The following is a 15,601-nucleotide window of genomic DNA, read 5'->3' on the forward strand; positions in this document are numbered from 1 at the left end:
TCAGCTCCCATTATATTGAAGCAATTTTGCTTATTATTCATGAAAATACTTCCACTAAGAGTTTGCAATGCTCCTCAAATTCACCCCAAATGTTAATTGGATTATTCCAGTTCTCCCTTTCCCTTTATGTGTGTTTTTTCTTACAGAAAGAGAGGAGTCCTATGTGCACCATACAGTTGCTCCGCTGTGATAATAGGCAGTGAACGATCTATTTTCTACCTTGTCGGGCAGGCAGAGCTGTGACAGCTGTGTGGGTGGACATCATGAATAGAGATGGTGTGTGCAGTTTGTATGTGTGCATGGATCCATTTGTAAGAGTGAGTTCATGTAATTTAGAGAAAAAAATTATGCATCATTCAAAATCAGTGACAAATTACACCCCTAAAATTAAGTGTGTAATGCTTGCAGTTACATATTTTGTAATTCTGAGATAGTATAAATGCTTTGCATTTATTTACTCTGCTGTACATTTGAGTTTTCCACATGCTTGTGTGGGCTGCACACCTGATGTGTAGTTTTATGTGAACATTTTCGTGTCTCTCTTGAGGATAATGTGTGTGGGAGCTCGAAAAGCCTTACAGCCGGTCATATAGAGAGGAAGATGGCATCTACAAGAGAAAGCAGCAGTTGATCTGTGGAGCGCTGAGGGCATGAACTTCTCTCTGGCTGTTGACTTAAACTGTGCTGACATGTCTGTGGACGGCTGCTTAAAAGCCCTTACTGTAGTTGCAGAGGATGAGGTAGGTTGGCTGTTTTAATTAAATTATAAACAAAGAGGCCACAAATACCACACATTTTACATTATTTATTTAAACCTTAATTATGAGACTTCACATTTGCTGCTTTTAAAGTTGTCTGACCTTTGCAGACTTCATTAAACAGTGAGCTACATCCACAAATTGTGATTTATTTGTCCCAAGAGGGGAAATATCTAATTGTCCACTTCATGAGCAGCAACATAAAAACAATATTCAGAGACTAAACCAGATAAAATACCAGGGTCACTAGCCAAACCAGCCTGAATACGGCATTTCTTGGGGGCTATTATTTTGCCTCAGAGACATCTAAATTTTATATCCTCTGGTCTTAAATGTTTTATGAATCATATAATCAAACATCTCGTCATTTACTTTACAGAACTTGCTGAATTTTGACCTCCCAAGTTCTAACCTGTTGCAGCTACCAGGCTACAAAAACCCCAACCCGTTGCAGTTGCAAAGTGGGGTTGATATCAGCTACTTATTATGCTGCATGAAGGTTCAATTAAGTTTCATTCATGCATGTACACAGAACACTAATACACTAATGTCGCTTCAACATGGGTTTCAGTGATATTAGCCGTATTCACAAACATCAACACATCAGCAAATCGTAGTAACAATTTTAATGCTGGTGTCTAGTACACATAACTACTATTTTAGGTGTTTTACGTGGCAGAAAATCAACCTTTTAGACCAGGGGTGTCCAAACTATGGTCCGGGTACCAATTGCAGCCCACGGTCCAAATTTGATTGGCCCGCAGCAAATTCTAGGAATAAAATGAAATATGGTCCACATTTGAACATGTAGCTTTTGCTTGACTGTACTGTACTTTATAGTTTCAGCACAAGGCAGTGCTACCATGCTAATTCTGTAAACAAACATCTTGACAAGATGAATTTATTGATATGTTTATTTGTCATTAAACTGAGATAACATTGTATATGCTAAGCATATTGGCAACCAAAATAATAACAATATCTTGTTTTCTAACCTGGAAATGATTGTCTATTTGCCTTGTCAACTATTAAAACGAGCATATACTTTTAGTTCAGGCAGGCCACAGAGTCAAGCACTGCCATAATTGAGATCAGCTGATCTCATGCAAGCCCTCATCAGCTGACAGCCAGCTGATTTGCTCTAAGCATGCTATTGGCCAATTGCTCTCATGCTGTCTTATTTATTGTGCTCTTGCCTGGCCACACTCTACCACTCTCTCTGCAAACTGCTCTTGCAACCCTCCTCCACCCCAGTTCCTCCTTCATTCTGCTTTTGACTTAATCAGTGTCATTCAATTGTCAGTGATGCCTGCTCTGCCTTGTTATTTCTGCTGCTTCTGTCCCTGCCTTAGGCTTTGCTCATTGGCATAGGATCAACATACAGGCTCGTGGAAGGGCAGGGGGATATGTATATAGCTGTGAATCATGTGTTCCTTGACAAAGTGGTTCTGACAGAACTAGCCATTTAAGCCTACTCAGTCACTAGCATATCTCAACCTATACTATATTGGTTTTACAAACAACCATGTAACTCATCTTGTGGATATTAAAGTGGCACTGACATGCTTATATATTTCTGTATGTGAACCTCAGTGGAAAAAACATGGACACCCCTGTGTTCCACAAACTGTGATCTGTTTTTGTAATCCAACGTGAGAGAAATTGTCAGTATTTTGGGAAAACAAAACATCTGCATCAGCAATCGGCTAAAATAACATTTTGAAACACTGGTATCAGAATCAAATGGAAAGTTCTTTTATTTGATCAATATTTAATAAGAAGCCTAAAAGTAATTTAAACACAAACATCCACATAGCTGGTGTGCCAATATCAAACTCAAATATGGCTTAAATATCCTTGAAGGTTGCTGCAGGCCATGACCTAACCAGAACAAACTAGAGTTCATCAACAAAGAGGTCAAAGAGCAGCCATGACCTACTGAGTGTCATGTTCAATGAGTGAGGACGCCCTAGGGTGTTAAAGACAACGTAACCATAAAGGTGAAGGTGGCTGTTGTTAAAACCCCGAAGGGATGCATGTTTTCAATGCACATGAGGTTTACACTTCACACAGTTGTCATTCATCACTGGGGGCTCTCCGGTACTTACAGAATGTAGGTGATCACACCGACACTCCTGAGGAGAGAAGGAGAGAGAAAGGAGAGATTTTAGACATCAAACAAAACAGTGTGGGGTATTATGACAGCAGGACATCTTTTTAAAACACATACACCTTTGTCTCACAGCAGATGCTCTACAACAATAATGACTAATGCAAACAGCTTATGAACATAATGAGTTTTTGTTGACTTACCACATGTCTGCCTCCAGGCCTAAAGGTTCATAGTTGACTACTTCTGGAGCTGTAACACAAATGCAAAAGATTACAATTCAGGTCACCGTGCAAATGATAACCATAACCTGATCTTGAACATACTCTTATGTGATTACTCCTTTCCTCATCATATTAATTGCTTTGTTTAGCTCATGAAAATTCTCCTCGATGAGTCCTGTTTAAGTGTTTTATCACTTGCTGTCAGGTTCACAAGCATCTTTGTTTTTTTTTTTTAAGTCTTGTATAATAAGCTTCTGTTATTTTCTAATCACACCTTCTGTGAGTGTTATTTCTCTCTTTCCTTCCTCTCTCTTGTCAGGTGTGAGAATTATTTAATTAATGGATCAGTACTTAAATTTCTTACTTAATGAGAAGGGAAAAAGCTGTGAAGCTGATGGCCCCACAAGCAACATTCTAAGTGCAACATACTAACTTTTTGTGTACTGCAAATTCATACTGTTTTTCCCCCTAATAAACTATATAAATACATGTCATGATTCTGAGACTTTATTGAACTAGAGAATGTAATTTCTGGTACTGTGAATGTTGCCTGCTAATCAAGCCGATGCTTTACTGCTAATGCTACATCTGAAAAAGGTAACTGATATGTAAGTAATCGATTAATCCAATAATTCATTGTGGAAAAGCTTGTACTAAAGTGATGCTGTTTGTTGATGAATGTCAGTCTGTGAAGGATTTGACTAAACTGTTTATGTATGCATGTACTGTATGTCACAGGTGTAACAGGTGCTGATGGGAAATGCTGGGTGACTCAGCAGACTGGACTGAGATTTCAGTTGTAGACACCATCTCAAACTTCTGTCAATGTGCCCAAGCCTGTAATGACCATAATCAAAAAAAAAAAGACCCAATGAGCACTAAAAGGCTTAGATGAATCTATCATGTTAATGTTGTGTTGTTAAGAGTCAGAAATGTGGCCAGGGCAGCATAAAAAAGTCCTATTCTCTGGTGTCCTTGAAATGTTTGTCAAAGTTTTGTCACTGGAGTACATGGGGGATTTGGTGATCTTCCTGTTACAGTTGGTCCTCTTCTTCCAAAAGGTTAGATTCTTGTGCTTTGTCAACAGGTTTGTCATAAGACATACAGGTTGACCTACGTTTTCATACCTTTATTATGTATGTGGAGTGTGATGTATGGTGTGAGTGGCAATTTGTTCTCAGAGTAACTGGTTGATTCAAAGGATATTCCTGAAATATATGCCCAACTGCCAATCTGAGGATTTAGTACCATTGGCACAAATGTAAAATGCCTTGAAGAGCTAAAAGGGAACCATCTTTGAAGGCCATTGTGAAGTATCAACAACAAAAAATCAAATGATAGTGAAAAAGCCTGATGTGTTGGGAATATTCTAAATGTTGACAGGAGTTGCTAAGTGAATTCAGGAATTTGTTTTTAGGGCTGGTATGTGGTTTCAAAACAGTGAAAATGCAACACTTTCAACACCCATTCATTCTCCATTTAAATTTGCAAAAAGGGCTTAAAATCTTTAAAAGCTTTGATGACATTGATTTGGAAAGTAAATGTAGTCTTCTCCTACTTGAACATTTTAATGTTTGAATTTTTTGAATCAGATTAATTTTGTAGAAGAAGTACAGTTTTTTATATGAAAACCTATGTATCTATAAGTCTTATGTGTATTTCAGAGCTCTTTATAAACACTTAAACTGCTGTTCCTGAAAGATGTTTCACCAACAAAGCTTGCTTTGCCTATTACATAATTTACATTGTTTTTATCACCTGAGGAATTTCAGAGCACTATTTTTCAGCACCTGCTTTTCCTCATCATTCTGGCCTCTTGCCTCTTTTTCTTTATTTAGACCATTCCCTGGTTGTCCTGCTGAACTGGGAACAAGCTCTGGTTTGGCCAGGGATGACACTAGGAGTGGGAACAAGGGAGTGTTGGCAGCCATCCCGGGATAAAGGGGTACTTGAAGGGACTTTGGACAGAGCCACTGATGGGTCTATCAGTTTGTGTGTGAGTGTGTGTGGGCAAGAAGGAGGAGTTCTGATGGTCTCCAGTCTATTATCAGGTCTCTCACTTTGTCCCTGTGGCACAGTTGGCACCTGCTCCAACATTACTCAACCCCTGGGACAAAGCCAGCAAAACAGGATGGTTCAGTTTTGTTTGTGTGTGTATTTGTGCAAGTAGAGAAGATGAAGCACGGTGAGTTTATTTGTGCAAACTAATCAGCGCTGAATCTGCGTAGTGAAAAATCAGACAAGAATGTAGAGAGGCATAATGATCAGATATGCAAGGAAATACTTACCCACAAATTCTGGAGTTCCAAAAATGTTTTTAAAGTCGTTGCCAAAATCTATCTTGTGTGCCAGACCAAAGTCAATGAGCTTGATGCGCGGGTGAGGCACTGAGCGGTTCAGCAGCATGATGTTCTCCGGCTAGACAGAAAGAAGAGAGAAACAGTCAAAAACTAAATAGTTGAAAGAAGAGGAGTCAAGGTGGTATGATGAATTGTTATTTATGCAGACCCTTTCTTTTTAAGCTTTTTATTAGTATGCATCTAATAACAATGAAGTACAGGCATGAGGCTACCAGAGCAATTAAAGTACACATTTTTAATACCCCCAATTTGTAAGTATAGGACACAAACTGCGAGAAAACAAGGTATCAAGCCGCAGAGTTCGACACAAAACCAGGAACAGGGCTGGCAGGAAGGAGGCTCATCAGCCATGGAAATCCCATGCAAAACACAAGTTCAAAAACCTCTCGAGGAAGTGGGAAAAAGGAAAGGACAGCAAAGATGCGCTTCAAGCTAAACCAAACAACAGAGCCCGGATATTCCAGAGCCATCTTTGCTCCTAACTTTGTTCCTCTCTGGCTGACTATGAGCTGAGCTCAAGGATTTAGTCTGAGATTGGCTGTGTGCAGCAGAGGAGGCAGGAGACTTTGAGGAAAAACAACAAAGCTCCTGCTCAGAATGCTAGTTTTGTTTTCTCCTCTCTGACAGACTTATATTTACACTGGACTAAAGGAGGACGTTTTCTTGTTTTGAGTTATCTTACATCTATATCAAACCAAAAGAATATGAAATTTGATTTAAGGCAGATTGAACCTAGCAGCAGTATATAACAGTATTACTGGCATGACGACTCAATCAGTAAAGTAAGAAAGTTAATCTGTATTTTTTTTAATCATGTATTCATGGCTACAGCTTTTTTTAAAAATGACAATTAACAGCAGCTACTTCCTGATTTTATGATTTAAAGTATTTTAGGAAGATAAATCATGATGACTGATGAAGACATTTTCTGTAAACAAATCCAACTCAGGGGACTTTTGAAAGGTGTGGGTTTCTTTAAAATAATCAGTTCAGTCAACTCCATGAAAGACATTGAATGATCAGTCAGACATCATTAGTCTCCTATTGCTGTCATATTTAACTCTATGACACACTGATTGGCAAAATCCTCGTCTCTGCAGGATTGATATTCTTGACCTGTCATTTATTTGGAGAGTCACATTTTAAACCTTTAAATTTTTAAAGCAGTTTAACGGTTTTGTTTTGTTTTTAAATATCTGAGTTGCTTTTATTTATTTATTTATTTTATCCCCAACACCAACTAGCTACTGCTGGCATAGTAATCACTGCACAAATATTATTTAAAATGTTCACTTTTAAAGGTGTCACACTACAAAAAAAATGGATTTAATCAGAATAAAGGAGAACACAGCATATGAGACACCGAACTTCAAACTTTTAAAAAGGAATAGTGCAGTCAGTTGGCTGAAAATGTAAAGTAAACCTGGAGCCACTGGTGGACAATGACTAACAGTAGCTAAGATGAGAAGTGAAGGCTGTGGTTAGAAAAAGCTCTGGCATTGATCAGAAGCTGCTGGCTGGGCACAGAGGTTATTATCCTGTGCAAACCTGGAGACCAAATGTGCTGTAAAAATTTTTATGACCTGCATGTTTGTCTTTAAGTGGAGGAGTCAGTGTATTCATTCTGGAGCAGCGACAACAGAACCACTGCTCGATGACACTGATTGAGTTTTAAGTAAAAACTAAGGCAACTATAGGTCTTATTAAGGACCTAACTTATCATATATTATGTCTGTACCTTCGTGCTCTTCAGTTCACTTTGAACTTTACTCTTTCTTTTCCTCAGGACTATTCTATTACACTGATGCCACAACAAAAAGGACATAACCCAAATAAATAGCCAGAGATTCATGGCCTGTGAGAACAGAAACAAACTGATATAAAAGACACAAAAATATACTGATATAAAGGCAAACTGCTACAAAAGAGATGTTCCAAAATGAACAGACACAACAAAAAACAATGACACATTCCCATTACACCGCGTTCCACATTATTAAGCAAATGACATTTTTCTCTTATTTTCCTAAATATTAATGCAAATGACAGAGTATTTTTCAAGTCATCAGCCGTTAGAGCATAATTCAAATGTTTTTGAACACACTTCATAATGATAACCATTATTTTTTAAAAATAAAACCCTCAAAATGTACTGTTCTACATTATTAAGTACGACAGCGTTTTATAACATTTTATTGGTTGTAAAGAACTGAAAATGGTCATTTGTTGAATTTGCAGTATTAGGAGGTCATATTCACTGAAATCAAAAGCTATTTTAATCAAAAAAAACCTTAACAGGCCAAGTTGCATGTTAACATAGGAGCCCTTCTTTGATATCACCTTCACAATTCTTGCATCTATTGAACTTGTGAGTTTCTGCTTGAATTTCTTTGCAGGATGTCAGAATATCCTCCCAGAGCTGCTGTTTTAATGTGAACTGCCTCCCACCCTCATAGATCTTTAGCTTGAGGATGCTCCAAAGGTTCTCAGTAGGGTTGAGGTCAGGGGAGGATGGGGGCCACACCATGAGTTTCTCTCCTTTTATGCCCATAGCAGCCAATGACACAGAGGGATTCTTTGCAGCATGAGATGGTGCATTGTCATGCATGAAGAAAATTTTGCTACAGAAGGAACTGCTCTTCTTTTTTTTACCATGGAAGAAAGTGGTCAGTCAGAAACTCAATATGCTTTGCCGAGGTCATTTTCACACCTTCAGGGACCCTAAAGGGGCCTACCAGCTCTCTCCTCATGAATCCGGCCCAGAACATGACTTTGCCACCTCCTTGCTGATGTCACAGCCTTGTTGGGACATGGTGGCCATCCACCAACCATCCACTACTCCTCCATCTGGACCATCCAGGGTTGCACTCATCAGTCAACAAGACTGTTTGAAAATGAGTCTGCATGTGTTTCTGGGCCCACTGCGACCGTTTCTGCTTGTGAGCACTGGATCAGGTGGCCGAAGAGTAGATTTATGCACAACTGCAAGCCTCTTGAGGATCCTACACCTTGAGGTTGGAGGGACTCCAGAGGCACCAGCAGCTTCAAATACCTGTTTGCTGCTTTGTAATGGCATTTTAGCAGCTCTTCTCTTAATCTGATAAATTTGTCCATCAGAAACCTTTCTCATTATGCCTTTATCTGCAGGAACCCATCTGTGCTCTGAATCAACCACAAATTTCTTCACAGTACGATGATCACAATTAATTTTTCATTAAATATCTAATGTTTTCATTCCTTGTCCAAGGCATTGCACTATTTGACAGTTTTCGGCAGCAGAGATCCTTTTTCTTTCCCGTATTGCCTAAAACCTGTGGCCTGCCTAATAATGTGGAATATGTGGAAAAGTACATTTTGAGGGTTTTAATAAAAAAAAAATAACAGTTATCATTATGAAGTATGCTCGAAAACATCTGAATTATGCTCTAACAGCTAATGACCTGAAAAACACTCGGAATGTCATTTGCATATTTAGGAAAATAAGAGAAAAATGTCATTTGATTAATAATGTGGAAAGCAGTGTATTTTGATAATCCAGTTTTCTAGTGAGCTGTCACAGGGGGTAATGGGTGTCAACCACATGAGAGACTTAACTGCAACCTTGGAGTAGAGGGGAAATTTTTGTTGGTTTTTGTTCTGTGCATGTGTAGGAGTCCTTTCAAAGAAAAAATTGTCATGTGATGTTTTGTGTTTATGTAACATGACCCTTGACAAGTCACTGTCATCATCTTTTGTGTCCATGAGATGAAAAATCAACAGAACAGTGCATCTCCTCTTTTGTTGTGGTTATCGTTTGAAGGACATTACTGAAGCTAATCACTTGAAAAGGCTAATTTGCATCTGCAGAACACAAAGGATTTATGAAGGATAAATATATGCACTGCTGTGTGCCTAATTCAAATAAAATACTTGCTTACATAACTATTATTCTGGTTTTCATGATATAGAGATATAGAGCACGAGTGTACAGTATGTATAGCATGAGCTTAGTCTGAACACAGAGTGAGGCAACAGATATAGTTGAGACAGTCTGTCACATTTTAAAAACAGTTGGTGACACTTTTTGTTTTCTAAAATCTTCCATGCTGGTTATTGCTTTTATTTTTTGCAGCTTTCTGGCTTTAACTGTGACAACGTGATTGTGCAGTGGGAAAAGCAGAAGTGTAGATAACAAAATAAATGCTCAATTTCTTTGATCTGCCTAAGTTGGTGGTATTCTTCAGGACAGTTCATTGAAACACTGTCAGGTCTCACTGGAGTCCTGGAACTGACTAAGTCTTTGTAAATAGTTGCTGTTAACACTAAGAGATGTCACAATATCTGTTGGGAGGAAGGCTTACACTGGTAATTGTAAGACAATTCTCTAACAAAATAGATACATTTATTGGATTTTTTTCCTGATGTCCTGGCATATAAATAACAGGGCTGCAAAATTTCTCAATTCATGATTTGTATAAACAGAAATATTATTGCTATGAAAATATAATTAGAAAGATTTAAGCAGGAAAAGAATAAAGAGAACAGCCCTCTTTGGTTTCCTTTATTTGAAAACATAACATCTTGAGTTAGGAGAGAATCTGCATCTTACTTATCTTTACTCAACTTGTCATAAAAAAGCATTCACTGATTCTTCAGTTTGAGCTCAAATGCTAACAGTTGTCATTTATCTTGAAGAACTGCATGCCTTTAGAATGTTTTCTGTTATGGATAACAAGCAAAATATCTAAAAAAAAAAATCCTCAAAGACCAAAAAAATGTTTTGAATGTGTGCCCACACCTGCCATCAGAACGCTTATCAGCCTACAGTTGTACATAGCTGTATGTATTGGTGTGGCCAACAGTTTTAAAACCTCTCATCAGAAGAAGACTTTTGTTAAAATGTTGTGGTTCAATAACTTTTTTTTGTGGCACTGAGTAGGTGTAAAACTATATATTTCTTTTCTGACAAAAGGAAAAGAAGTTTCCTGTCTAAAGCTGCTTCAGTACCTTAAGGTCAAAGTGAGCGATTTGTTTGGAGTGAAGGTAGAAGACTCCGTCCAGGATCTGCTTGAGGAATTGTGTAGCTTCTTCCTCACTCAGGGACTCCTTCTCTGCCAGGAAGTCAAAGAGTTCACCGCCAGCCACACTGGACAGGAGGAGAGAAAGAGAGAGGGAGAGAATTAATGCATGAGATCTCTCAGATCACAGCCAGCTACAAATCCCTGCTTAACAGAGCTGAGCTGATGTAATCTAATCATCCTGGTGCATTAGAGCACAACCAATTTACACATCCTGAGCATGCTTTATCCACTGCTGTTTAAATGGTGAAAAAAATTTCCATCAAAAATGATAAAGAAAAGAGGAAAAGGCACCAGTGATTAAACTTCACGTTTTTTCGGCCAGAATTGTCAAAATTTACTGAGTTTTTGTACCAGAATTTCTCATCTAAATAACACCTTAGAGGAACGCATATCAGTCTACAGGAGAAATTACCAGGATAAATGTACAAGTTCACTTACTTTTTGCCCACAACAATCAACAATTTGGCAGAACTCACATAATCACAGCTCAATAATAGTGAACTGGGACTTATTATTTGAACTGAATATCGTTCTGATCCATGACACCAAATCAACAATACTAAGAAGCGCCTCTGGTTAGATTTTGGAGAAAGACATGAAAAATGCGTCACATAAAAAGCTGAAAATCAACTGACTTGATGATGTTGAATAATAATATTATATCAAGCCTATTTACATTAGTGTCAGCTCTTGCTTGCAAAGACATTACTTTAGCTTTTATCAAAGAATAGAGATAAAAATAAATCAGGGAAAATAAGTGGAAAGCAGAGTTTTTCCCCTGGTCACAGCTTGGCATCAGTGAACGCCTGCAGCGAAGACAAGTGTGACGGAGAAAGCAGAAGAGAGGAGGAGTGCAGATAACTGTAATTACAGCTGTACTTATTTAGTGGCTGAGCGTTCACTCAGCCATACAAACACATGCATTCTGGGAGAAAACTGACTTTAAAATCAGTGTGATTTTTTTCACATTTCAATTTCAATTTAAGTTGAATAAACTATCATAATTATTTTATTTCCTTGTAAAATATAAAATGTCACTTTATCTTTTTCTTATGAAATCTTTATTTCCTTGGTTGCCATAAAAAAATTCTGCTAAATAATAATTGAACAAATTCTTCAGCAGAAATTCAGACCTAAAAATACACAATCACATACTGCTCCTCCCTACAGGGAGGAAACACCAGACCAGCTGCACAGCTGGAACCTTCATCGCCTCCGCCCACCAAACACCCACTCTACATCTCCACTGTTTATTTCATCATGCGCTTCAGCGGTTAGCAGGGTGTAAACATAAACCACAGATAGACAAGACAGTTTCTGCCCCAACATGTCATTTCATTGTTTTGTACTTAATAAATGAGAGTTAAGCAGCAGGAGATGGGAAAGGATGTGGAGGACAAAGGGGCAAAACATGAAGTCACATATTTTTAGAGCATGTTAAGTGTTGTTTCACCTGCCCCGGGCTTGAAATGTAAAAAAACGCCCCATGCTGTCACTTCCTATGAGGTGGAACTAAGCTGTAAAAATTATCCCTTCTTTAGTTGTACATAATGAAGGAAAACTCTTTTCTCTTCTCTAGTAAACTTGTCCTTGTTCATTATCTTCATTATGTTATGTTGCATTTCTTGTGTTTCATTTGGACACCTTGAAAAACAGTTGTAACTGTAGTACCAACAAATAGGGAACCTTAATAAATATAAGGGAGATAGAGCTCTTATATTTATCTCTACCATAGTGATAGAGCTTAACACACTGTACGCGGAAAAACATCCAGTGGAGAGGTGAACAACAGTGCCATAATTACACTGAAGTAAAGACAGAAAAAAGATACATAACTATAAAAGTCACTTTAATGCCTAAGCTTCCTTACTGAATCCACTTGTGGATGTAGCTTACAAATCAACAGCACTGAACCATGCATAAGTACAAGGACATGTTTAAACGTTCTCAAATCAAGCTAAAATATACAGCGAGAAGAGCTGTAACACAACTAAACACATCACGATATAAAATGTAAGTGACTTTTACAAAAAGGAAGCTCTTGAAGAAATTGAATATACAAAACTCCTTATTCAAATTTGTCTTGACACAGTTTAACAATTAAATGTTGAAGTGAGCAATTTCATAAGTGAGAGTGCAGACAGAATGTGTGAGATACAGTGTGAGCTGTGAAGGTGTTAGATAGAGCTGAAATGAGCCAAACAACAAACAGGACTGATCCCAGTTGGAGGAAAGAAGGAGAGCTAACAGTGCAGTCTTATCCAGGCTTTAGGGACCTAGATGGTCAGCTGAGACACACCATTAGCGACCCTCCTAAGAGCCTGACCCACTCTCAAAAACAACAGTAAGCAGTTGTTCTGTTATTCTGGGAAGAGTTGCTGAGTTTACTTTCTCCTTTCTATAGCAGCAGCTGGTTATAATGATTGGACTTCGTAACTATATTTTTCCAGGAATTTTACCTGAGATATATACTTGCATGCTATTTCTGCAGTGCATCTCTTGTCTTGGGTCCACCCATGTCAAGATGTAATGACTGGATGAACTCATAAGATCAATGAGTGCTCTCTAAAAGTTTGCATGACTTGATTTTAACAGTGGTATTACCACAGAAGAATGTTTGCTGATAGAAACTGTGGTAAACCAGATATTTGCAGTTATCACCATAGCTTTAAAATAAGCAATTCAGTTTTCTGTGGTTTTCTTCTTTTTGGGATTAATACAAAGATTTGAGGCAGGTTCTCACATTCATCAATATATTCAAAGCCAATCCACTGCCAGTATGTAATATTTATATATTATTCATTCATTAAATCAACCGAAACACTGAACCTTTTGACCTGTGGTGCATGCTTTACACTGGAAATGATCCATTGAAACACGCGCTGCACTGCAGGCCCGGATTGTGTTTGTTATTTCCTCTACGCAACTCTATCAAATGTGATCACTGGTCAGGAATGTTGTCCTGCAGCTCTTAACAATCACACTCATTACTGCTGGCTGTAAGGTGACCTACTAATGGAAGTGTACTGTGATCTGCTTTTGTGCTGATTGTTCTGAATGAGCGTGTCAGCTGGATACTTGTGGCGTAAACATGATTGATCTTGCAGAGTTTGGAGTTGGTGTAAACTGGTTAAACCGGTTTAACTGATGGTTGATGAAAACAGAGGCTTTGAGCCACACAAAACTATAACTACTTACAACTTTAGTTGACAGTCAACCTACTATTAGCACCATATAATATGAGGACTCAAACTTGACTACTAGTAACTGTTTTAGATTTGAGATTTTCACTTTTAAAGGGACACTACAGCTAGTAGTAAGTTCAGTTTACTCATTCAACAGTCACAGAAGATAAAAAGCAAGCTTACCAAAGCTTTCTATGTTTTGACAATGAAGTGGAAGAAGAAAAGGGTAAGAATCTAATAAATTGAATCAACAGGAAAGCTTTTCACATTAAAGTGATGCATGCCTTGAATTAGTCTATTCTTGTCTTTTTATTCAGCTCTTTAAATTATCTTCACCTCTTTAAAATAAATCACATGAGAATACATGTTAATTGTAAGGGGTTTACAATGTGGTGGCAGGGCTAGCAGTTGAAACACTAGGATTATGTCAGTAAAAAAAAAACAAAAATGCTGAAACGTGTCTGAACCTTTGAAGGACAAAAAAAGATTAGGCTAAGGGAAGCACCACCTTGTCAGTGAGATCACAGAGCTGAGAGAATACAAAACCTAAAGTTAAGAGGGACTTAGACTTTGGTTTCTTTTAAGGAAGAGATTACTTATATTAATACATTGAAACATGGTATATTTGTTTTTTACTTTATATCAATAATAAGAATTTACAAATGACCCTTTCAACTCCTCTCTGAGTTTCACTTCACCAAGGTTCAAATGAGATCATGCTACTGAAGCTATAAAGTAGTAATCTAGATCTAGATTTAGTTTTAAACTAAACTTAACTAAACTAAACTTGTAAAAGTTACAATATAAAGTACATACTAATGAGTACAAACAAAGTAATTCTCCACTGATTTAAACAGATTTTCAAAAAAGAATATCAGATCATTACAAACATCTTGTCAAAGGAATGTCTTGTATTAAAGTTTTGTGAAAAACTTTTGATTTGTGTCCGTTTTTGTGCCCTTTGTGGACACAGAAATGAAGCCTAGTGTTAGTTCATGCAGGGCGTCAGTAATACGCCCAGCCTTGATCAGCTGACAGCCAGCTGATACCAATTATCGCCTCCCATCTCCCACAGCCAATCACAGCTCTTTCTCTCAACACAGCACTGTATTTAACTTACGTACTTCTCACTAATCCCTGCTTGCATTAATGCTGATGCACCACACTGCTGCTGCTGGCAAAGCATCACCTCCTCCACCTCAGCATCCTCCTTTATAGTATAAAGCTTGTTGCACCCTCATATTCAGATTCATGCTACAATGGATTAATTGCTTTGAACTGATTTTATTATATTCAATACACATTGCCATAGATGTATCCATCCATAAGGAGGTTTCTAGCCATGTGCACCCTGGAGTCAAAGCATACTGCTTGATAAACCCAGGGACCATCTCTTGAGCAGAACCAACTCTGCCAAGTAAAACTGTATCCATTTTGCAATAAAATGGTTAAATGTATGACAAGAGTGTTCCTGAATAAATTTCATCTTATTTCTGTGAATTTGGCCTGTGCGTGTAGTTTGTAATTATGACTACCAACAAAAGATCTCATCCCACTCTCTATCAAAAGTCAGATTATTCACTCATTGAGAATCTTTGCTATGGGTGATGTGAAAAAAGAAAAAAACTATTTTGCCAGCATGCTTACTTTAAACTTAACCTATTAAAAAATACTGTATTTATTCAAATTTTACATAGATTGCTTTCTTTCTTTCTTTTGCAGGTGTTGATATGATTTTCAGTGTGTTTTATGACCAACTTGAAAAACTTGTGACAGCAGATTTAATTAAGAGTTGTGTAAGAGTTGATGTTTTTTTTTTTTTACGAACTTTTATTCAAGTCACCATAATCCCATTCAACAGATATTCATCTTACAATTTAAGCAGTACTGCCTTGTTGTGGTTT

General features: G+C 37.7%; 1 protein-coding gene across 2 annotated transcripts in view; it reads right to left on the bottom strand.

The window, feature by feature from the left end:
* dapk1 (death-associated protein kinase 1) overlaps positions 1-15,601 on the bottom strand; it is a 94,737-nt gene that overhangs the window by 42,437 nt on the left and 36,699 nt on the right. For both annotated transcript variants that reach the window (XM_041787041.1, XM_041787040.1), the window contains exons 4-7: positions 10,439-10,577; positions 5,381-5,510; positions 3,072-3,120; positions 2,867-2,893 (exon numbers count right to left, since the gene is read on the bottom strand). In XM_041787041.1, coding sequence (XP_041642975.1) covers positions 2,867-2,893; positions 3,072-3,120; positions 5,381-5,510; positions 10,439-10,577 — 345 coding nt within the window. The remainder of the gene's footprint in view (positions 1-2,866; positions 2,894-3,071; positions 3,121-5,380; positions 5,511-10,438; positions 10,578-15,601) is intronic.

This window comes from Cheilinus undulatus, linkage group 5 (genome assembly GCF_018320785.1).
Source record: "Cheilinus undulatus linkage group 5, ASM1832078v1, whole genome shotgun sequence".
NCBI lineage: Eukaryota > Metazoa > Chordata > Actinopteri > Labriformes > Labridae > Cheilinus > Cheilinus undulatus.